This window comes from Rhinatrema bivittatum, chromosome 11 (genome assembly GCF_901001135.1).
Source record: "Rhinatrema bivittatum chromosome 11, aRhiBiv1.1, whole genome shotgun sequence".
Taxonomy (NCBI): Eukaryota; Metazoa; Chordata; class Amphibia; order Gymnophiona; family Rhinatrematidae; genus Rhinatrema; species Rhinatrema bivittatum.
The window spans coordinates 30,278,377-30,303,103 of record NC_042625.1 but is presented as its reverse complement, the minus strand read 5'-3'; the positions used below and the strand labels follow the sequence as shown (position 1 = coordinate 30,303,103).

General features: G+C 50.1%; 1 protein-coding gene across 1 annotated transcript in view; it reads right to left on the bottom strand.

Annotated features, from left to right (window-relative positions):
• The window catches only part of LOC115100985 (acetyl-CoA carboxylase 2-like), a 982,255-nt gene that overhangs the window by 212,888 nt on the left and 744,640 nt on the right, over nt 1-24,727 (bottom strand). The window contains 2 exon segments of the mRNA XM_029620121.1: nt 5,649-5,745; nt 20,174-20,294. Of these exon segments, the coding sequence (XP_029475981.1) occupies nt 5,649-5,745; nt 20,174-20,294 (218 nt within the window).

Here is a 24,727-nt window from a genome sequence, read left to right as displayed (position 1 = left end):
TTTCCCCGCTTTGAATCCCTTCTTTATGATGGAATTCAGCTGGTCTTGAAGCTGGTCTGGAAGGGACTCTCCAAACTCCTGTAGCTGTTTAAACAGGTTACGGGTATTCTGGGTCACATATAATTGATATGACGCGATGCACGAGATAAGCATGGCCCTGTGAAATATCCTGCGGCCCAAAGCGTCGAGGAATTTCTGCTCCTTCTCAGGTGGCGCTGAAGAATGGGGTTTTGGACGCTTGGCCTTCTTTTGGGCAGACTCCACCACCACCGACTGATGAGCTAGCTGTGTCTTCTGAAATCCCGGGGAAGGTTGGACTAGGTAAATAGCATCCATCTCATGGTTTACAGGAGGAACCGACCCAGGATGTTCCCAGTTGCGCTGCATCAGGTCCTGCAGTACCTCATGAACTGGGACGGACATGATTTCCTTAGGGGGATCCAGGAATTGCAGGACTTCTAGCATTTTATGCCTGGAATCTTCCTCCGTCTGCAGTTGGAAGGGGATAGTCTCCGTCATCTCCTTTATAAAATTAATAAAGGAGAGGTCTTCTGGCGGAGACTTGCGCCTTTTGTCTGGAGGAGATGGCTCTGACGGAACTTCTGTTGAGTCCTGGGTATCTGTGGAATCATCTCTCCAGGGATCATAGAGCTGATCCCTAGCATCCCTCGGTGGTCCAAGTGGAAAATTTGGAACTTCTCCAGCCAGAGGTCGAGGTTGGACAGGTATCTGTGCATCCCTCGATGCCAAGACTAGGCATCGAGGGACCTAGTCTTGGCATCGAGAACTCGAGATCCGGCATCGGTACCGGACGCTCGGGAATCGATGGCATCGGGGATTTCATCGGTGGCCTAGATGGTGGTACTTCCGACGGCCCCAGAACCGGCTCCGGCGATGTATCCTCCTTTCCCGATGAAAGTGGGATGGCCGTTGATGGAATCATCGGTAACGGTGATTTTTCTCGGTGCCCCTGGTAGGGCACCGATGGACAGATCCAGTTTATCCAGGAGTGGCAGCAGCACCAGGGGCATTGGTGCCTGTTCCGGCAGAGGCACCGGTGCTGGCGTCGGTGATCGCGGAAGGCTTTGGATCGCCTGGACCACAGCATCTTGCACCATCCGGTGCAAATCCTCTCAGAGCACTGGGGTGGTGAGCCCCAGGTCCGGAGTGGGAGGCACTACGGGCAGTACCGGAGGGTCCACCGATCCCGGTGGAGTCTCGGTAGCCCCTTCCACCGAAGGCGTGGGACGCCTCAGTGCATCCGGCTTCGAGGGCCCTGGACACTCCTCAGCTTGGGTCTTTTTCATCAGTGGTTCCGTCGAAGGCTCCACCGGCGTAGCGGAAGCAGAGGGCACCGGCTGTCGATGTTTATGGCGATGCTTTTCTTGACGGTCCGCTCTCCCCGATTCCGGCATCGATGATGTAGACGCCAAGGACTGGGATAGCGATCGGGTGTCTTTAGCCTTGGAGCGAAGTCTATGCTTCGGCGAGGACAGAGTTGATGGTACCTGCGGAGACTGGCAATGGAATAAAAGTGCCATCTTTACCACCCATGCCTTACAGCCCTTCGGGATCATTTGGGCACAATCGGTACACGTCTCCACGTCGTGCGACGGTCCGAGGCATAAAACACAGACTAAATGAGGGTCCGTGATTGACATAGTCCTCGGACAGTCAGGGCACTGACGAAAACCGTCGCCATCATGGCAGTCGAAAAATTTAGGCTGGCCGCGGTCAGCGCCGACAAGTCCTACAGAGGTCCTCGCCGGGAACCGACCGAAAAACGGTGGTAAACTTACCGCATGACCCAGTATTCGATGGCGAAGAAGGGAGACCCCTAGGGGGTATAAACTTTTACAAGTTTTGAAAATAATTTCCTGAGGAAAATTTCCAGTCAGGAACTGTGAAGAGCTCCAAAAACCAACGTGGCTATTAGCTGAGCGGAAAAAAAGAGATTGAAGGGAGACCCCTGCTGGATGCAGGGTAATTTGCCATGCTGGGCATGCCCAGTAGGTGCCAGTCAAAGTTCTAGAAACTTTGACAAAAGTATTCCGTGATTGGCTCCATCAGATGATGTCACCCACATGTGAGGACTACCATCCTGCTTGTCCTGTGAGAAATTGTAAGACCTCCAACATTTTGTGATGAGAATCTTCTGTCACCAGTGGAAAAGGGATAGTCTCAGACATCTCTTTGACAAAATTGGCAAAGGAGAGGTCTTCTGGAGGTGATCGTCGCCTCTCTTCTGGGGGTGAAGGCTCTGAGAGCAACTCCTCGGAAGCTTGTGAGGAATCACCCGTAGATGCATCTCCCCATGGATCATAGGGGCTTTGCCCAGCCCCTGGAGAACTTCCTGATGGAGGAAGAATGCCAAATCCAAAAGGGCGGGAGGGCATTGATGGATGTGGCATTGGCACAGAGGGCACCGGGGCAAGTGGTGTGTGCTTGGGCAACGATAGCCCTGATGGACCTGGAATGGGTTCCAGCATCGGTGGTTCCCGTAGAGGGATCTGGCCGGGAACCGATTCTTCCTTCTCCGAGGAACGGTATTGTTATCGGGACTTGCAGAGGCCCCGATGTATGACTCAGTGCCAGCATGTCCGGTGGCACTGGTTGAGTTGGTAAGGCACCGATGAGCGTATCGAGGCGCTCGAGAAGCGGTGCAAACATCGAGGGCACCGGTTCCGGCACCGGTATGGGGGCCAGTGGCGGCAGCGATTGGAAGCCTTGTGGGGCATTCAGCACTGCTTCTTGGACTATGCGGTCCAATCCTCCAGAGAGGCCGGCATGGGTGGCACGGCAATCGGGGTAGGAGACAGGCTAGGCGTCACCGGAGGTTCCATGGGGCCCCATGGAGGCTCGGTGCCTGGCACCGGTATCGATGGGGAACACCTAGGGGTCCCGGGTCCAGAGGAGGATGGGGGCTCCTCTCCCCGAGCCCTCTTCTCAGGCGGTTCGATGAAAGTCGACGTTGTCGTGGTATCGGTGCTGGCACCGGTCGGGGATGCCCATCGGTGCGCCTGTGTTTTCCTCGGTGCTCGGTCCGGTCCTTCTCCGGCACCGAGGATGATGATGCAGATGCCTTCGATGGTGTTGGTGACGGACGGTCGCCCGCTCCACGATGTTCCTGGCGGGGCGTCTCCGAGGTCGATGGACACTGTGCGACTGATTGTGCTGGAACTGGCGTCGATGGAGCTGAATATTTTGAACCAAATAATTGTTCCATCTTATCTAGACAAGCACGACAGACTTCGGGGTCATTTGTGTGCAACTAGGGCATCGAAGGACGTCGTGTGAGGGGCCAAAGCACAAAACGCAAATGGTATGCGGGTCTGTAATGGACATTGTCCTCGGACTCTCAGGACATTTCCTGAACCTGGTCGCTCTTGTAAAAAAGGGAGGGCAAGGGGTCGATGACAGTCGGGCACTGATAGTAAATGCTGGCAGGAACCGACCACAAACAACGGGGAAAAACTTACCGAGTGTCGGAGGAATTGTATTCGATGGGGGACCCCAATTGAGGGATCTTTCTAAGAAGTTAAACTTCAAAAGTTCTGTGAGGAAAGTTGTGAGAAATTTCTCACAGAGCTCCTAACCGCAAGGCAACTGCTGCGCGGAAAAAAAGAGACTTAAGGCGGACCCCTGGTAGCTACAGGGTTAGTGGCATGCTGGGCATGCTCAGTGTGCCAGTCAAAGTTCTAGAAACTTTGACAAAAGTGATCCATGACAGGGCTCCATCTCATGATGTCACCCATATGTGAGGACTACCATCCTGCTTGTCCTGGGAGAATTAGGAGCACTTCAGACAAGCATGCCGTAATCTGAAGCTCCATGGCCACTAAACCAAAAGCTTGCCAATCTCCCTATCCTGCCAACTCAGTCTTCTGATGACCACAAGGCAGCCGCATCAGGAAGGTTCCTTGATCTGAACACAATCAGTGGTTGATTGCCTACCGATGAGGCCACCAGCTATGCTGAAGCAGTGGGCATTGGAGTTCTGTAAAAGCCAGAAACAAATCTTCCTACTCCACATCCCTTATCTGAGGGACTAAAACTCCAGGAGTAGATTGTGGGATCAGGCAAATGATGCCAATTTTCTTTTTTTTTTTTTTAATGCACACTGCTGAAGTAGCCTGAGAATTTCAAGGCCTGCGCAAGTATGGCAAAGAGTTTCTTTTGGTTCAAAATCTCTTCCTCACCTGGAGAGATACCTCCTCCAGCAACTCTGCCCTTATGGACTGTATAAATCATGAAGGGGAAACTCTCGCTCCAAGAGAGAGTCCCTAACAAATCTATTACATGCCCTCCTCATTTTCCTTTCTGGAATTTCCCAACAGATGAAAACAAACCTGGACCAGATCATAGGACCAGCTTTGTCCCCCTCAGATATGCTGAAAGGACCCCAGAAAAATAAAACAGAGTTCCCTAGTTAAGGAGAGAGAGGTGATAGCAGAAAACCCCCCACAACAATGCTATTTATTGTTGCTCAGGAGCTCACAATAAGGCCCCAATGCATGTTCCTACACCTGCAGATAACAAAGTTGCTGATCCCAGCACAAAACTTACTCCTCAGTGGCATCAAGATCCGGGGACATAGTCAACTCGGCCTTCCCAAGAGGTACCTTACCGAACATAAGAACATAAGTAACTGCCATGCTGGGTCAGACCAAGGGTCCATCAAGCCCAGCATCCTGTTTCCAACAGAGGCCAAACCAGGCCACAAGAACCTGGCAATTACCCAAACACTAAGAAGATCCCATGCTACTGATGCAATTAATAGCAGTGGCTATTCCCCCTAAGTAAACTTGATTAATAGCTCTGCACTTTTCCGCTGATTCCAGCTCCTTGCAAGAGAGGAAGGAAAAACACTATGGATTCCAAAATGGCTGCCATTCCTGCCACGATGCTCATTGCCTAGGCAGGAACCAGATGACCAGCCAACTCGGAGCATGCAACTGACCCCTCCCCAGAGAGTTTCTCCAAAACAGCTCTTGGTCCTGCGTCAGAAAATTAAAAAAACAAACAAACAAAAAAAAAAATGGGAACTCACCCCCCAAACAATAACTCCAGCTGTCCTGCACTTAACAATGGCAGCCACTGTGCTCCAGCCACTGGCAACCTCTCCTCCCCCACTCAAAATAAACTTTAGTGCTGCTGAATAAAAAACAGAACCTCAATTCAAAGAGGAGATGCTGCCATCATCAGAAAGAGCAGCTAACATTAAGGGGGTGGGGGTTGAAGGGGGATAAATAAATAAAATAAATCCCAATCCTACCAGTAATGCTGAATCATACCATTTTGTCCTGGCACTGCTCAACCGGAGGGAGTTCTGTCACTGTGAGAGCTACCTGAAATGGAGCTAACAGGTTCCAGCACCACACAACTGAGGGAGGTAATTTTGTCTCTCACCTCTGGGTTATCCCCAAGCAGAATCTCAGCATGGAAAGCACATCCATCATCTGCTGGAGACAGAGAATAGTGGCAGGCTGGAGTCAGCACAAGGCTATATGAGGAGTGATATCAGTGAGGCTGTGAATCTGTCTCCATCTGCTGGTATGCTTACACAACCCATGCTTGATGGGCTGGCCTGACTGAACAAAGAGGAAACATTTCTAAACAGTCAAATAAAAAGCAGTACTATTTGTTACCTTGCTCTACCAACTACCACAGTCTGTGCCCAAGAATTCATGATCTCCTTGAAACTGCCGTGGTCAAAGAATCCACTCTGCCAAGCTCCTTTAATAGCTGGGTAAAAAAACCAAAAACAAAACAAAACAAGAGCAGAGCTGAAGGCACAGATTTACTTGGACAATGACTCCAGTAAAGGACTAATATATTTCAGCATACAAGATGCAGCACAGAAAATCCTAATTCATACGAAGCAACTTCAAGATGAAGGGAGGCATCAGGAAAGATGCCTCTAACATAAATTGAACCTACATAGGTTACAACTTTACTTACATAACTTTTAATAAGACAAGTGTAGCCAACGATGTGTACAAGAGCTGTACAGAATGAAAGAAGAAATAGGCTATGCCAGCGATTCTCAAACAGTGTCTCGCCACACTTCCCGGTCTCTTGCTGGCCCAGCTGCTCCCCTGCCCCAGCAAAATAGGAACTCTTTCTCTGCCCGGGCTTAAAATGCTGATAGCCCAGGTGGAACACGGCAGGAGAGCAGGGGTCATCGGCACCAACATGCTCTCTTCTTCCTACCCCTCGCAGCCCGGAAGAGGAAGTGGTGTGCAACAGCCGTGTGCGGGAAGAAATGACCATGCTAGGTAAATTGCATGCAATATCAGCCCAATGAAAAGCAGGTGGCCCAGAGCAACATCAGCCCCGGCAGCCGATAGGACTCCTTTCTCGAGGCCGCAAGGGCTGGAAGAGGATGCTGTTGCTGCCGCTAGTTGTTCAGTGGGAGGAGAGAGTGAGTGTACGAGCATATATGTTTGAAATTGTGTGTGTGTGTGTGTGTGTGTGTGAGAGAGAGACAGTGTGTATGTTAGTGACTGAGAGCCAGTATGTGTGTGTGATTAAGAAACTGTTTGTGTGAAAGATAGCATGTGTGTGCAATTGAGAGCCGGTGTGTTTGAGATCCTTTGTGTGTGAGAGAGACAACATGAGTTGTGATCCTTTGTGTGTGACAACATGAGTTTGAGATCCTTTGTGTGTGAGAAAGCAGAGTTGCTTACCTGTAACAGGTGTTCTCTCAGGAAAGCAGGATGTTAGTCCTCACATAAGGGTGACATCATCAGATGGAGCCCTGTCACGGAACACTTTTGCAAAGTTTCTAGAACTTTGACTGGCAGACTGAGCATGCCCAGCATACCACTAACCATGCAGCCAGTCTCGTTTGTAGCAAAAGTACGAGCGAAAAATAAAATAATAAAACGTACGCAAACCCAACTCCCCTGGGTGGCGGGCGGGTTTCATGAGGACTAACATCCTGCTGTCGTGGGAGAACACCTGTTACACGTAAGCAACTCTGCTTTCTCCCAGGACAAGCAGGATGGTAGTCCTCACATATGGGTGAATAGAAAGCTAGAGGCTGAGTCATACATATGAGGCCAAGCAGCACCAAACATGTGCAACAGGCACAACAACTGGGGTGCTGTTGGCAAGGATGAGGCAGCCTGAAATTCACAGCGGGTCGAGGTGGGACGAGTTTGGTTCCTAAACTGGAAACAAATTTCTTAGGACAGACTGGTCAAAGATGGAATCCTGTCGCCCAGCCTTATCCAGGTAGTAGTGAGCTGCAAAGGTGTGGAGAGAGCTCCATGTCGCAGCACTGCAGATGTCAGCAATTGGTACTGAACGGTAGTGTGCTACTGACGTTGCCATTGCTCTGACGGAGTGCGCCTTCACTCGTTCCTGCAGTGGAAGGCCTGCTTGCTGGTAACAGAATGCAATGCAGTCTGCCAACCAGTTTGACAGTGTTTGCTTGCCCACCGCATTCCCAATTTTGTTCTTATCAAAAGAAAGAGTTGGGTGGACATCCTGTGGGCTGTAGTGCGGTCTAAGTGAAATGCAAGAGCACGCTTATAGTCCAAGAAAGAAAGTGGGCAAGACTATGGACTGATTTAAATAGAAATCAGTTACCACCTTAGGAAGGAATTTAGGGTGAGTGTGGAGAACCACCCGGTCATGGAGGAACGTTGTGTAGGGCGAGTAGGTCACAAGGGCCTGTAACTCACTCACTCTGAGAGCAGATGTGATGGCTACTAGGAAAAGTACTTTCCATGTAAGGTATCTGAGTTCGCAGGAGTGCAAGGGCTCAAAAGGAGTGTGCATGAGCCGTGCAAGGCAAGCCTTCCCGAACCCCATCTAATATGCCTCACCAGCAAACACTTGACACAGTAGCTGTATATATTATACACTGTACATATTGTATATTTGTATATAATTAACCTCTTCTTTCTCTCTTTAATTCCTTCACCCCAGTTCAACAGCCCTTGTTAATTGTAACTGCATCTCTTCAGCACATTTATTTATGTTCGTTGTTGTATTCATCGCACCCCTGTTTTATGTAAACCGACATGATGTGAATTTTCTTGAATGCCGGTATAAAAAAACCTTATATAAATAAATAAATTAAATAAAGTAAGACATTGAGGTCCCATGCCACAACCTGTGGCCGTAGAGGATACTTAAGCTGTACAAAGCCTCTCATGAAGCAACTCACCAGGGGTTGAGCCGTTGATGGTAAGCAGAGGTGGCACTAAGGTGCACTCGGATAGATGATATCTGGAGACCAGATTCCGAGAGATGCCAGAGATAATCTAACAGATTCGATGTGGGGCAAGAAAAGGGATCCAAGCCCTTTTGTGTGCACCACAAGGTAAATCTCTTCCATTTAGAGTGGTAGGATTTCCGCGTGGAAGGCTTTCGTGAAGCTACTAGAACTTGAGATACGTCACTTGAAAGGTTGAGTGGTTGTAGCATCAGCCTTTCAACATCCAGGCCATCAGAGAGAGGGCCTGGAGGTTAGGGTGGCGTAACGTGCCGTGATTCTGTGTTATGAGGTTGGGCGACATGCCCAGGTGAATGGGGTCCTGGACAGAAAGGACGCAAAGTTTGGGAAACCTAATTTGGCGCGGCCAGTACTGGTCTTAGAGAAACATTAAGCCCCGGTCCTGTTGTAGCTTCATGAGAGTCTTGCTTATTAGTGAAATCGGAGGATACGCATAAAGCAGGCCTTTGTTCCAGGGACAGGCGAAGGCATCTCTGGCTGGTGCATGCCGGTCCCTGTGCAGGGAGCAGAAGCTTTCCACCTTGTGGTTCTGACTGAACGCAAAGAGGCTGATGATCAGATGACCCCACCTGTGGAAGATTCTGCTCGCAAACGAGGGATCCAGAGACCATTCGTGGTGCTGGAAGCATCGGCTGAGGCAGTCCGCCAATGCATTCTGTGTGCCCACCAGATAAGTGGCTCACAGAAAAATGGAATGCGACAGGGCCCAGGCCCAAATCTGCACCACCTCCTGGCAAAGCAGATAAGAGCCCGTGCCCCCCTGTTTGTTCAGGTACCACATTGCAACTTGGTTGTCTGTTTGAATCAGGACAACTCTGTTGGAGAGGCAATCCTGAAATGCATAAAGGGCATACTGCATCGCTCGAAGATCCAGAAAGTTGATTTGATGGGTCGCTCTGGCTGTTGTCCAAGTCCCTTGAGTTTGAAGGCCTTGGACGTGGGCTCCCCAACCTAGGTTGGAGGCATCCGTAGTTAAGGTCAACTGAGGAGCGGTTGCTGGAAAGGAAGACCCACTTCTAAGTTGGCTTTTTGTGTCCACCAGGCAAGGGACAGACGAAGCTGGCTTGTTATGTGTACCAGGGAATACAACAGCTGAGTAGCTTGCCTTCACTGGGATTTCAGAGTCCACTGGGTCACTCTCATGGCAAGGCCTGCCATAGGGGTGACATGGACTGTTGATGCCATGTGGCCACGCAACCTGAGTAGCTGGCTAGCTGAGGCTCTGTTTCAACGGCAGATAAGGCTGAAAAGGTTGGACAACGTAATCGCACAGTCATTGCGTAAGAATGCTCTGGACAGTGTTGTGTCTAGGTCTGCTCCTATAAAGGAGAGAAGATGAGACAGTGTCAATTGGGATTTGGGGTAATTTATTAGGAATCCTAATGAGTTTAGAAGCCTTATGGTGAGACAGAGAGTCGAGGGCTCCTTGTTTTGACTGGCTTTTTATGAGCCAGTCATCCAGGTATGGAAAACATGTACGCCTCTGCTGTGTAACTGCTTAGCCAAGACTGCCAGGCACTTCGTAAAGACTCGAGGTGCCGAGGCTAGGCAGAATGGTAGTACTTTGTATTGATAGTGACTGCGGCCCACCACAAATCACAGATATTTGTGATAAGGTGGGGATATCGCAATATGGGCATATGCGTCTTGCAGGTCCAGAGAGCAGAGCCAATCCCCTTGTTGAAGTAGAGGAAGCATGGTGCCAAGGGATACCATCCTGAATCGTTCCTTGCGAAGAAATGTATTCAAGGCACAGAGGTCTAGAATAGGCTGCAGGCCGCCCGTCTTTTTTGGAATTAGGAAATATCTGGAGTAGAACCCTTTTCCCTGCTGATTCGGTGGAACCGGTTCCACGGCTCTGACAGACAGAAAGGTTGAGAGCTCTGATTCAAGTTTCCCTGTGTTGTCATCCCAGCTCCAGGATGGAATGGGTGGGAAGGCCGGGGGTATTTTTTAAAAATTTAGATGGTAACCGTGGGTTACGATGGACAGTACCCACTGGTCCGTGGTGATTGGATGTCAACTTGTTGCAAAGTGGCAAGGGCGGCCCCCCACTGAAATATGGTGCTGCCCTCTGGAAAAGAGTCAAAATCCTGAAGCGGGGCCAGCTTGTGGAGCTGGCTGTGTTCTGGATGTTCTAGTTTGGTGCGCATGTCCCCTCTGAGGTGCCCGAGCCGGTTGTGCACGGGACGCAGGAGGGTAATATCTGTGTGGCCTGTAGAATTGTTTCTTGGGTTCTCTACGTGGGGCCCTGAGGGCTAAGGAGGGAACATCTGGGGAGAGAGTTGACAACTGGCGCAGGATCTCATGATGGTCCTTTAACTGGGCCACTGCGTCCTGGATCTTATCCCTGAACAGATCTTGCCGTTTGTCCTACACTTCCAGGTATAGGTCTGAGGCCTTAAGCCAGGACCAGCGTCTAGCACTGGTGCCTGCTGCCAAGACTCTGGATGCTATTTCAAAAGAATCATAGGCAGCTCTGATGTCATGTTTGCCTGCTTCCATTCCTTTTTGTAGGATGGAGGACAAGACTTCTTGTTGTTGCTGTGGTAGTTTCTCCGCAATATCTTGGACTTGTTTCCAGAGATTTCTATTATATTGGGTCATGTATAGTTGATATGCTGTAATTCGTGATATCAACATGGACCCTTGGAAAATTCTTCGTCCCAACGCATCCAATGCTTTCTGTTCCTTACGGGAGGAGCAGAGGAATGTGGATGTGATCGTTTAGCCTTCTTCTGAGCTGATTCCAAAACTATAGAGTGGTGGGGCAGCTGACTCTTTTGAAAACCTGGGACTTGTTGAACCAGGTAGGTAGCATGTGTCTTTTTATTGACTCGGGGTACCATACCTGGATGTTCCCAAAGGCAGTGCATGAGGTCCAAAAGAACGTCATGTACCGGTATTGCCATTATTTCTTTTTGAGCATCTACAAATTGTAAGACATCCAACATTTTATGGCGAGCATCTTCCTCCATGACCAGTATAAATGGTATAGTCTCAGACATCTCTTTGACAAAACTGGCAAAGGAGAGGTCTTCTGGAGGAGATCTTCGCCTTTCCTCCAATGGTGAAGACTCTGAGAGCAAGTCCTCGGATGTCCGTGATGAATCATCTGAGGATGCATCATTCCATGGATAATAGGGACGTTCTCCTTCTCCTGTTGGAGCTCCCAATGGAGGAAGCATGCCAAACCCGATAGGGCAGGAAGGCATCGATGGATGCGGCACTGGCATCAAGGGCATCGGGGTAGATGAGGTGTGCTTGGGTACCGGTAAGCCCCACTGGCCCTGGTATGGGCTCTGGCATCGACGGTTCCTGTGGAGGGACGTGGCCTGGAATCGATCCTTCCTCCTCCGAGGAACCCGGTACTGGAATCGGGACCTGCGGAGGCATCAATGGATGACTCGATGCCAGCGTGTCCGGTGGCAGAGGAGTCGATAAGGCACCGATGAGTGTCTCAAGTCACTTGAGGACTGGTGCCATCATCGATGAAACAGGTTCCGGGACCGGTATGGGGGCTGGCACCGGCGACTGGAAGCCTCGTTAGGCTTTAAGCACTGCCTCTTGGACCATGCGGTCCAATCCTCCCGGGAAGCCGGCATGGGTGGCACGGCGATCGGGGTAGGAGGCAGGCTAGGCGTCAATGGAGCCTCCAAAGGGGCACGTGAAGGCTCGGTGGCCGGCACCGGTGGGGAACGCCTAGGGGTCCCGGGTCCAGAAGAGTATGGGGGCTCCTCTCCCCGAGCCCTCTTCGCAGGTGGCTCGATGGAAGTCGATGCCGCTGTGGTACTGGTGCCAGCATCGATCAGGGACGCCCGTCGGTGCCGTGTCGATGTTTCCCTTGGTGCTCGGTCTGGTCTTTCCCTGGCACAGAGGACATTAACGCCGATGTCCTCGATGGTCACCCTGTCCATGGTGCTCCTGGCGAATTGTCTCCAAGGTAGATGGACCCTCCACGGTCGGTGGCGCTTGAACTGGCGTCGATGGAGCAGTATGTTTTGAAGCAAACAACCGCTCCTTTTTGTCCAGGCGAGCACGACGGCCTTTGGGGGTCATTTGTGCACAACTAGGGCATCGACGAACATCGTGCGAGGGGCCTAAGCACAAAACACAGACTTCATGCGGGTCTATTATGGACATGGTCCTCGGAACTCGTGGCATTTCCTAAACCCGGTTGCCATGTTAAAATTTGGCTGGCACGCAGTCGGTGACCGTCGGGCACCAAAGCGCTAAGCCGCTGGGAACTGACTGCAAGTACTGGAAAAAAACACTGAGCGTCAGAGGGAACAGAGCGCAATGGGGGACCCTGATGAGGGATTTTTTAAGAAGATAAACTTCAAATAGTTCCGTGAGGAAAGTTGTGAGAAATTTCTGAGAGCTCCTAAACAGCAAGGCAACTGCTGCATGGAAAAAAAAGAGACTGAAGGGGGACCCCTGGTGGCTGCATGGTTAGTGGCATGCTGGGCATGCTCAGTGTGCCAGTCAAAGTTCTAGAAATTTTGACAAAAGTGTTCCGTGACAGGGCTCCATCTGATGTCACCCATATGTGAGGACTACCATCCTGCTTGTTCTGGGAGAACTGGTATGTGTAAGTGAGAGAGCATGTGTATGTATGATTAAGAGCCTGTGTGTATAAGAGAAAGAGAGAGCGCATGTGTTTAACTGTGTGATTGCCAGCCTTTGTAAGTGAGAGAGTGTGTGTATGTGTGTGTATGTGTGTGATTGAAAGTGCTCGTGTGTGACAGAGAGAAGAGAAAGTTGCAAGCAACCCCCCCCAACCTTCTCCTAATTCACAACAATTTCAGAGCACCTGGAAATCAAATGTTTCTAGGTATGGAGAGCAGAGCATTTTTTTTATCCTTATTTTTAATTATTGGATCTGTGTGTCTGCTGTTTTGAAATATTTTATTGGTTGTCTATAAATTTTTTAATGAGTTTTTAATTATTGGATATTTTATTCATCAGCTGTTTTTGAAAATCTGTTCTTTTTATTAGTATGGCTTTACTGCTATTGATTTTATATTTTTTGATTTGTTTTATGAGGACTGGTGATGATTTTCTTTTTCCTTAGTTGCACTGCATACAGAATCTCTGGCTTGTTGAGCTTTCCAGTTCAGTTTTTGTCTGCAGGTTTCTATTTATGCTTTATAGTATCTTTAGTTTTTGTTAAGTGAGGGTCTGTGCATGTGATTGAGGTGAGGTGTTCTGCTGCATGTAGTTTCTAGATAGGGCTCTATAGAAGCTTGGTTTGTACCATTTTCCTAATAAGAGAAATATTGGGAGTTTTAAGGCCTGGTGTAATATTTTCAGTGTTGCCTTTTCTTAGGAAAGGTGGTTACTGTTTGAGTGGTGGAAGCTGGTGCTGTTCTGGTATGGGAGGTTTACTATTTATATTATTTCTGTTCAGATAGAGTACTCTTATCTTTCCCTTAAGTCATTCTTAACCAATAAAAGTTAATACTGGGCCTTTTTTTTTTTTTTAATTCCCGCTGTAGATTGTAATGAGCAGTGTGTGTCACATGTGAGCATTGTCCATCAGGTATATAACGATGGGAAAAGGTTGAGAACCACTGGGCCATGCTACACATTTTATGATCTAGTTGAAAGATAGACACTGAGGACAGGAATGTTTGTTCTCTAAAGCAGAGGAAAAAACACGCAGAGGAGCAAGTGTAGGTCCAAGGAGAGGCTGCCGGTAGGATTACTAGTTGAGGTAAGTTGCAAGCAAACATGGGTCCTGTAGATATAGTCAAGATGTATGGACAGATTTTTAATTATTGCAAAATGATTCTGTCTCCCAAGAAAAAATTAACATTTGGAGTTTACAGAACCACCTTCTTAGCTATTAAGGAAAGGCTTCCCAAACCAGACTTGGGAATAGCACAGCCAGTCGAGTTTTCAACATATCCACAATGAATATGCATGAAATAAATGTGCATATATTGGGTCTCCAATGTATGCAATTTATCTCTTTCCCTGTACATACCCCGATTAGTCCAGATTCCTGGTTTTGCCTCCCCTTCCAGCAGATGCAGACAGAGAAAGTTTCACAGGCACTGCCTCTTAACCCAATGTGTCACATGCATCTCCTCAGTATTTCTCTGTCTCCAGCAGATCGAGGTGTGCAAAACCTGCGATTCTGTACCGGAGTCTGGAAAAAAAAAAAAAAAGAGAAAAGAAGTATTAGGGATATTAATCAGACTTTCCTCCCAGGAGGTTGGCAGGTCCTGGTGGTACCAACCCTCCTGGTAGTAGGTTAAAAACGAGCAGAGGTTGGGATCCCCAGATTTTCTCTTTAGGATACGCCAGGGATGACAGTCAGTGGTCTGGCTCCCTCCCCCTCAGTGAGAATCAGGTGAAGCCTATGCCACCCTTTTTCAGGAAAGCAAACTTCCTTTTTTTTTGTCAGTAAAGTTTCTATAAAAATAAAGAAGAAGAAAAAAAAGAAGCGGTGCTCATTTGTTCCAGTGTTCGCTCCAGTGCTGGGGGCAGGTGAAAGCAGGGCACCCTAGGATGAGTCGGTCCCATGGCTCCTGATCCCATTTCGCTGTTTTCAGCGTCAGCCGCACAGTTAGGCGCGCTTGAGCCATACTGTTTGCGAGCCACTGCTCCGTGTGCAGGGAGCACTGCTCACGGCTCTCCACAGACAGCCAGTGCTCCTGCTACTTCTCTGGTGAGGAGGGCTCTTTGCGGGGTTCCGTGATGATGTCATCTAAGCAGCGCGGCCCTGGAAGGTCACTGGCTGCTATGGAGGAAGCAGCCGATTTGTTCCTGATCAGCACAGGAATGGCGGCCATTTTGAAGATTTTTGCAGCCGTTGGAGTACAGTGCGGCTGGGGAAGGGGGATCTCCTGCCAGTGCTCTTGCTGGCCGATTCTGGACCCAAGCAGGTCGGGGGGGGGGGGGGGGGGCAGTTTGGGGGAGATCCTGATCCCCTGGAGGGGGATTTATGTGGTCCTGCTCAATTTTCGCCAGACTTTATTCTTTTATTGCACAAAGCATATCTGGCCAGCCAGGCCAAGCGGAGTTGCTCCTCCGGTGCAGACCCCCGGAGGGTTTGCCCAAAAAGGTGCCCAGGTTTGTCGGAGATACTGGGGGCCACAAGGATCTGTAAAGTTAGAGGTCTGGCGATTCAGGAGACTGCAGACTATTTTTCCTCGGAGGAGTCCGACCAAGGGCTGTCCTCGGGGGATGGTCTCCTCGGTGTCTCTCTTCCCAGCGGTGGTCCGGATCAGGAGGGAGAGCCTTGAAAGATTCCGGCCATGGAGGGGGACAATCCTAAGATCGTTCGACTGTTTCAGAGGGAAGAGCTGGGTCCTGTGATTCCGCATGTCCCGGCAGAATTGGGAATAGCGGTTCCGCAGGAGGAGCTGGACCAGGACACAGTGGATCCAGTAATGGATGGTTTAAGGAGCCCAGCCAGGACTTTTCCTTTCCATAGGATGATCAGGCAATTGATGATCAGGGAGTAGGAAACTCCAGAAACTGGTCTTAAGGTTAGTAGGGCTATGGAAAAGCTTTATCCCTTGCCTGAGGAGACCCTGGAGCTCTTGAGGGTGCTGAAGGTGGGTGCTTCCGTGCCGGCACTTACAAAAGAACCACCATTCTAGTGGCAGCTCTGAAAGTCTGCACGACAGGAAGCTCAAGGTGCATCTCAAAACATTTTTTGAAGTCTCTGCTCTGGGCATCCGTGCTGCAGTGTGCAGCAGTTTTATGCTTTGGGCAAGCCTGAGATGGGTGCAGCAGCTACAGAGTGCCAGGGAAATCTCACCCCAGGAATCTGAACAAGTGAGGTGCTTAGAAGCAGCGGTAGCTTATGGAAGTGACGCCTTATATGATCTAGTCGCACCTCTTCTAGAGCAATGGTCTCTGCGGTATCAGCTAGGAGGCTTTTGTGGTTGTGAAACTGGTCGGCGGACATTTCATTGAAGGCTCAGCTTGGAACGCTCCCTTTTAAGGGCAAACTCCTTTTTGGAGCAGTTGATAAAGCAGCTCAGAGATAATAAGGTGCACAAGCTACTGGAAGACAAACCTAAAGGGCCAAAAGGTTTTCTGCTGGTTTGCTCTCGCTTTCGAGGCCAAAGGTGTTTCCATCAGAGCAGGGCTCTGGGCACAGGCCAGAGGCAGACCCTAGGGAGGTTTAAGTTCTGGTCCTAGTCCTTTCGTGGGCACAAAGCGAACCAAAATGTTTCCGGCCAAAGGTCTAGCAGGGCCAATCTGCACAATGAAGAGAGGCCAACCCACTCCTCAATCCCGGCCATCAGGGGGGGGGGGGGTGTTTCACTTTTTTTATTTATTTATATAATATATATATATTTTTTTTTTTTTACGAGGAGTAGGTCAAGATCACATCGGACCAGTGGGTTCTAAGCGTGATAAAACAAGGCTCCGCTTTAGAATTTGCTCAGCAGCTAAGAAGCCTGTTCATGATATCCCCCCCTGTGCTTCTCCAGCGAAGAAACTTATTGTTCAACAGACTATCCAAAGGCTAAGAATGCTGGGGGCCATTGTTCCTGTCCCCCAGGAGGAGAGGGGGACGGAAGGTACTCCATTTATTTGTGGTGCCGAAGAAGGAAGGGACATTTCATCCAATCCTAGACTTAGAAGGTGAACGTGGCCCTCATGGTCCCGTTTCAGGATGGAGACTCTCAGGTCTGTCATAGCAGCGGTGCGAAGCAGGGAGTTTTTGGCTTCCCTGGATCTCTAGCCCCAAGTTTAATATCCTTGTTATTTGTATCTGCGCCTCGGCCTTCTTGTTATATGGTTTTGTTAAGTTAACCCTAAGTTTGATGTAAACCGGCCCTGATATGAAGCTTGTCATGAAGTTCGGTATAGAAAAATGTTAAATAAATAAATAAATAAATAAAATCTCACGGAGGCGTATTTGCACATTGGGATTCGCCAGGATCATCAGAGATGCCTCAGTTCATGATCCTCGGGAAGCATTTTCAGTTTTGCACTCTCCTGTTCGGTCTAGCCACTGCTCCAAGGACTTTCACCAAGGTAATGGTGGTGGTAGTGGCAGCCCTCAGAAAGGAGGGGGTGCTGGTGCATCTATATCTGGATGATTGGCTCATTCGAGTGAAGTCGGAGGACCTTTGCAGACAGGCGGTGGAAGTGGTATTGCACCGCTTGAGATCCTTGGGTTGGATTGTGAACTTGGCTGCCTTTCGCTTTCACAGGCTCTGGAATTCTTGGGTGCACGACTTGATACCTGTGTGGGCAAGATCTTTCTCATGGAGGAGCGGCTTCTCAAACTACAAGCGAAAGTTAGGAACCTGTTGGAGACCCGAGTGCACAGTGTCTGGGATTATTTGAGGGTCCTCGGTTCCATGGCCTTGATCTTGGAGCTGATCCCAGCATTACACAAGTCAGGCAGTGGGGCTTCCAGCCTTTCCAAATCTAGAGATTGATATGCCTCATGCCACGGAATTAAGATGTTTGGATGTCAGAAGGGCTTTGTTGCAGTATCTAGAAGTCACTAACAGTTTCAGGCTGTCGGATCACTCTTTTGTGCTATGGATTGGTGCAGAAAAGGGTCAGAAGGCGTCAAAGGCCACGATAGTGCGTTGGTTGAAAGAGGCTATTGGTTTTGCATGTATCTGTTGCAGTCATCCTATCCCGGAGGGGTTAAGGGCTCATTCTACCCATTCCCAGGCAGCCTCCTGGGCAGAATGCCAACTAGTTTCACCACAAGAGATTTGTAGGGCGGTTACTTGGAAGTCTTTACATATATTTGCCAGATACTACCGATTGGACAACCAGGCCCCGAACATCAGCAATTCTGGTGAAAGTGTTCTTCCAGCGGGACTTTCACAGTCCCACCCCAGTTAGGGAAGTTTTGGTACATCCCAGAAGTCTGGACTGATCTGGGTACGTACAGGGAAAGGAAAATTGGCTCTTACCTGCTAATTTTCGTTCCTGTAGTACCACAGATCAGTCCAGAGTCCTGACCGGTAGTGGAGAGGGGTTTTAGGGAGTCTGCTCGATCTGTCTACTTTAATATTTCTGATTAGTTCTGAAGAATGGCACAGGTTTCCCATTAGTCCTTTTACGAAGTGTTATAAATTTACTAACGATTTTCCTTGTCCTCTGCTCATTCCGGAGGATATGGTAGAGTTGAATGGTTGAAAGTTTTTATTTAAGTTTTTTTTATGCTTGGGTACTGGTTAATAACGAGGAGATGCAGGTGCCTGTGAAACTTTTTCTGTCTCCATCTGCTGGAAGGGAGGCAAAACCCAGGAGTCTGGACTGATCTGTCGTCCTACAGGAATGAAAATTAGCAGGTAAGAACCAATTTTCCTTTCATATTCATTGTGTATCCTCTGAAAAGCCAATAGACTGCGGGGCCCTCATCCTTGCACTATGGATTCAGTATTCTAACATACAGGCCAATACAGTAAAGTGTGGCCGCGGTTACCCTGCTTCTAACCCGCTTTCTACTCACAATTTGGCCGCGTTAGTCCAACCTGCGATTCACTATCCCTTTTAACCCATCCTTACCGCTTCTTTAAATCAACGGGTAACCCTTTCCGCCCGCGGCATGTATATGAGATGTAAACGATCGGATTAGCTATTCCCTCCCATTCAGTAACGTGCGCCCTGACTATCGCCTTTTTAATCTGCAGTTTAGCCGCGTCTTTAACCTGCTAAATTACCGCCTACCCTTACCCCTGCGATAAAGGCAGGGGTAAGGGTAGATTGAAAACTTTCCCCCAACCCCCGCTCACCTGCCCTAGCCGCGTCCATGGGTGCCGATCTCCAGGGCAGCCCCAGTCCTCTCTCCCCTCCTCCCGAAGAAACTTTAACAAAAGAAAACCTAAAAACCTAAAATCCCCTCCTCCCGAAGCAAGGCGCAGGACGAAAAGCGACTCAATATGTAAAGTATTGTGAATAAGTGTAACCAAAGTCAACTTACTTTTTCTTTCTTTCAACCCTCTCTGCCCTCCTCCGGAGGCGCGCACCGCGGCTCCCCTGCCTCCCGGGGGCAGCCGGTGGCAAAAGCAGCTTCCAGCGGCCCCCGCCGGCGAAGATGGATGAACACACGCCCATAGTGCACGGGTGCTCAAGCTAGCGAAGTGCATGACGTCAAGGCGTACGTTCATACGCTTTCGCTGACTTAGGGGCCCGTCAATTTGGGCGCTCAAGCCAGCGAAGCGTATGAACGTACACCGTGACGTTACGCACGCCCGTTCATGTGCTTTCGCTGGCTTGAACGCCCGTGCACTACGGGCGTGCGTTCATCCGTCTTCGCCGGCGGGGGCCGCTGGAAGCCGCTTTCGCCGCCGGCTGCCCCCGGGAGGTAGGGAGCCGTGGTGTGCGCCTCCGGAGGAGGGCAGAGAGGGCTGAAAGAAAGAAAAAATAAGTTAACTTTGGTTACACTTATTCACAATACTTTACATGTCGAGTCACTTTTCGCCCTGCGCCTTGCTTCGGGAGGAGGGGATTTTAGGTTTTTAGGTTTTCTTTTGGTTAAAGTTGGGATCCACTTCCTGTACCTGTCATTTCAAATGTCATTTGAAATGACAGGTACCAGCACACCCAGGATACTGTATAGGCGCTGTATAGCGCCTATACAGTAAAATGGATTGCGCTTCATGGACGCACGTTGGGCGCGGCTTGCATTTGCATGCCATTTAAATAGAGTATTGAGCGGTATGTGATCCGAATTGTGTGTGCGGCAAACGCGGGTGCGCTTGGCCCTAACGCACCTCTTTCTACCGCATCTTACTGTTTCGGCCCGATAGCTACAAAAGAGCTGTGGGAAAGAAAAGGAGAACCAAGAATATGATAAAAACAGGGAGAAAGAGACTAAGAAGTAGACAAGCTGATGTGCTGAGGACTATATGTAGTTTGTTTTTTTAAGGAAGAAATTGATGAAAACATTTTTTTCTTTAATGGAGTTTTTTTTATACTGCTTACTGGGGTGTGGTCTTCCAGCCAGCATCCATCTGGGGTCATAGGGAGCTTTTGTAGGGACAAAATCGATTTCTCTTTCAATGGGGTCTTTGGAAGTGATGACAGGGACAGGGCTACGTTTATCCTGAGAAAAAAAGACAGACAAATTCAATTTTGGGAAACAAAACACAAGCATTTTTAAGAAAGGAAACAAATGAACATAATATTCAGTGAACCTCATCTAGAGTATTGCCACAGAGTTCCAACCACATTAGACCAAATGGAGAATACAGGCCTTCCTTATTTTTAATTTCTTCATTAAAATGCATAGGTATTTTTTTTATTATTATTAAATTCTTATCACAGAATCTTTTCCGACTTTCTTGTGCATTTAGGGAAAGAAGTGGGCTTGTAGTTACAGCAATGATCTGCGAACAATGAAAACCAGAGTTCAAGTACCACTTCTCCCACTGACCATTTGTCTAACCTAGCACGGCACATCTTACATTATTATGGACTAAAAATACAAAATAACATGACTTAATTTAATGTGCTTCAATTCCACAGGAAGTGCTCCCTGCACTACTGTCTGCAACAGAACATCAGCATTCTTTTTGCTTACTCTGCCAGAGGAACTCTAGGGACCCCAACCCCCCAAAGTTTTCAGAGGACCCATAAACATTACCTAAGTTTTAAAATTACAAGTTTTTCCAGATTGCTGAAAATAGCACATTTTGAAACCGAATTACCAGAATAAATTTTCTGGTGAGTCATATAGCCAGCCTCACTGTTCCCGTATCTCTTTCTCAAGAGTAGCCATTGCTTTGTAGAGCAGCCAGACAGGAAAGCCAATGAATACAGAATTAACAGGCACCCAATTTGCATCTATTTCAATACTCCAAGTACAAAACAAAACACACGAATTGAAGTGCAATTGTTTTTGATGGCATACAGGAAAATTAGTTTCTTACCTGATAATTTTCGTTCCTGTAGTACCAAGGATCAGTCCAGGACACCTGGGTTGTGACTCCGCACCAGCAGGTGGAGACAGAGCAAAACTTGTCGATGTGAGTCACATATGACCCTGTGCCAGCCACAGCCCCTCAGTCTTACGTAATGTCAAAGTAGCATCTCAACTAAGTAACAAACCGGAAAACTCACTTCCAACCCAAAATTTAACACCAGAACTCCAAGCGGAACCGGGCTCCCCAACCGGGAGAGCTAAACAAGCGATCAGAAGAACTAAGAAAATTATGAGCGGACTCTCCGTTACTTCAGCGAAGCCCTGCGGGCAGGATCCTGGACTGATCCTTGGTACTACAGGAACGAAAATTATCAGGTAAGAAACTAATTTTCCTTTCCCTGTACGTACCAGGATCAGTCCAGGACTCCTGGGATGTACCAGAGCTAAGTTACCGAGGGTGGGAAGCAGAGAGTCCCACTCGGAGCACCCTCTCTCCAAAACCCCCGGAATCAGTAGCCCGGACATCCAGCCGGTAGTGCCGGATAAAAGTATGCAATGATTTCCAGGTAGCCGCCCTGCAAATCTCTTGAGGCGAAATCTGAGAAGCTTCCGCCCAGGACGCAGCCTGAGAACGAGTCGAGTGAGCCCGAAGACCCACTGGAATCGGTTTTCCCCGCAGCAAATACGCCGAGCCAATGGCCTCCTTGAGCCAACGGGCGATAGTCGTGCGGGACGCAGCGGCCCCTTTCTTTGGGCCCGAGAACAAAACGAACAGATGGTCTGTGACTCGGAACGGATTAGTGACCTCCAAGTAACGAAGAAGGGACCTTCGCATGTCCAACTTCCGCAGTTCCCTTGAATGGGGATCAGTGGACTCCCCGACCGCAAACGCGGGTAACTCCACTGATTGATTTACATGAAAAGACGACACCACTTTAGGCAGAAAAGACGGCACCGTCCGCAAGGACACTCCGCTATCGGAAATACGCAAGAACGGTTCCCTACAGGACAGGGCCTGCAACTCCGAAACACGCCATGCCGAGGCAATCGCCACCAAAAACACCGTCTTCAACGAAAGGTCCTTAGTAGTTGCACGCTTCAAGGGCTCAAACGGGGCCGAGCCTAAGGCGGATAGAACCCAGTTAAGGTTCCAAGATGGACAGGGGGGACGCAAAGGAGGGCGGAGATGCTTAGCCCCCTGAAGGAAACGGGAGATATCCGGATGTAGGGCCAGGGAGGTTCCTCGGACATCACCCCGCAAACAACCAAGCGCCGCCACCTGGACCCGTAGCGAACTGCACGCCAAGCCTTTGGCCAGACCGGCTTGAAGAAACGTTGGGATATCCAAAACCGAAGCAGAAGTGGGATCCACCTCCCACGTCACGCACCAATCCTCAAAAACCGCCCAGACACGGACATAAGCCAGGGACGTAGACTGCTTCCTGGACCTCAGCAACGTGGCTATCACCGCATCTGAGTAACCTGTTCTCTTCAAGCGATTCCTCTCAAAAGCCATGCCGCGAGACAGAAGTGATCCACATCCTCCAAACAAACGGGGCCCTGACGTAGGAGCCCCGCGAACCCCTGGAGACGAATGGGAGCCGTCACCGACAACTGTACGAGGTCTGCGAACCACGGACGACGTGGCCACTCCGGCGCCACCAAGATCACATTGTACGGATGCAATTCTATGCGCCGCAGAATCTTGCCTATCATCGGCCACGGGGGAAACACGTACAGCAGTATGTCCGTCGGCCACGGAAGCACCAGCGCATCGATGCCCTCTGCTCCTCGTTCTCGACGCCGACTGTAAAATCGCGGAGCCTTCGCGTTGTGCCACGTGGCCATCAGATCCATGTGGGGGACCCCCCACGTCCGGCAGATGAGCCGAAACGCTTCGTCCGCCAACTCCCACGCCCCGGGATCGAGGTGGTGACGGCTGAGAAAATCCGCCTGAACATTGTTGACCCCGGCAATGTGGGAGGCTGCGATGTTGCTGAGATTGTGTTCCGACCAGGACATCAAGAGCTGCGCCTCCACAGCCACCTGAGGACTCCTCGTCCCTCCTTGACGATTGATGTAGGCCACGGTGGTTGCGTTGTCCGATAACACTCGGACCGCCTTTCCCCGTACCAACGGTAAGAAAGCCATTAGTGCCAGACGGACTGCTCTGGTCTCTAGGCGGTTGATAGACCACTGGGCTTGAGATGCTGACCAAAGGCCCTGGACCGACCGCCCGAGGCAAACCGCTCCCCGGCCGGAGAGACTGGCATCCGTGGTCACCACCGTCCAATCGGTTACCAGATGGGACACTCCACAGGACAGATGCTGGGAATCGAGCCACCAGTGTAGGTTGGATCTCGCATGTCCCTCGAGTGGAAGAGGCAGGAAAAACTCCTCCGAGACCGGCTTCCATCGGGATAGTAAGGACGACTGCAACGGCCGCAGATGAGCGAACGCCCAGGGAACCAGGGCGAGTGTGGAAGCCATGGAGCCCAGGACAGTCAGATAATCGCAGACTCGAGGACTGTGAAGAGACAGCAACCTCCGCACCTGAGCCTGCAGCTTGCACCTGCGTCTCTGGGATAGGAACACTTTGCCCTGTTTCGTGTTGAAGACCGCTCCTAGGTATTCTAGGGTCTGGGTCGGGACCAGCTGACTCTTGCCAAAATTGATCACCCAGCCTAGAGACTGCAAGACCTGTAGGACTCTGGCAACTGCCCGCTGACACTGGGCCTCGGACTTTGCGCGAATCAACCAATCGTCCAGGTAAGGATGAACCAGGAAGCCTTCGCGCCGCAGCTGCGCCGCCACTACCACCATCACTTTCGTGAACGTGCGAGGAGCTGTCGCGAGACCAAACGGTAGCGCCCAGAATTGATAATGCCCGCCCCAGAATGCAGAACCTCAGGAATTTCTGGAACGCCGGCCGAATTCCCACGTGAAGGTACGCCTCCGTGAGATCGAGGGAAGCCAAGAATTCGCCCGGCCGCACCGAAGCAATCACCGAACGAATCGTCTCCATCTTGAAGTGAGGGACGTGCAGACATCTGTTCACGCCTTTGAAGTCCAGGATCGGCCTTGACGTGCCGTCCTTCTTTGGCACGATGAAGTAAATGGAGTAACGGCCTTCGCCGTGCTGATGGCTTGGGACCGGAACAATAGCCCCTAAGCTTTCCAAGCGTCGGATGGTGCCTAGCACCGCCGCCTTCTTCTCCGGAGCTTTGCAAGGGGAGACGAGGAACTTGGCTGCTGGGGTACGAACAAAATCTAACGCATAACCGTGTTTTATCACATCGAGGACCCACTGGTCCGACGTAACTCTGGCCCATTCCTCGAGAAACAACGTTAACCGCGCCCCGACATTTGGGGTCACGTGGAGAGGCCGCGGCGAGGAATGGGCCGACCGTATTTCATTGTGAAGCCTTGGGACCCCCCCCGGCCGGGGTTCCTCCCTGCCTACCGAACCGCTTCCCCCGAAAGGACTGCTGCCACTGAGGGGTCCGGGAGGAAGAAGATCTATACGAGGGTCCTGAGGAACGAGGAGGACGCGACTTCCTGGAACCGCGGAACCGGGGCCTGGAGGAAAACGAGGACCGCGCTCTGGACCTATC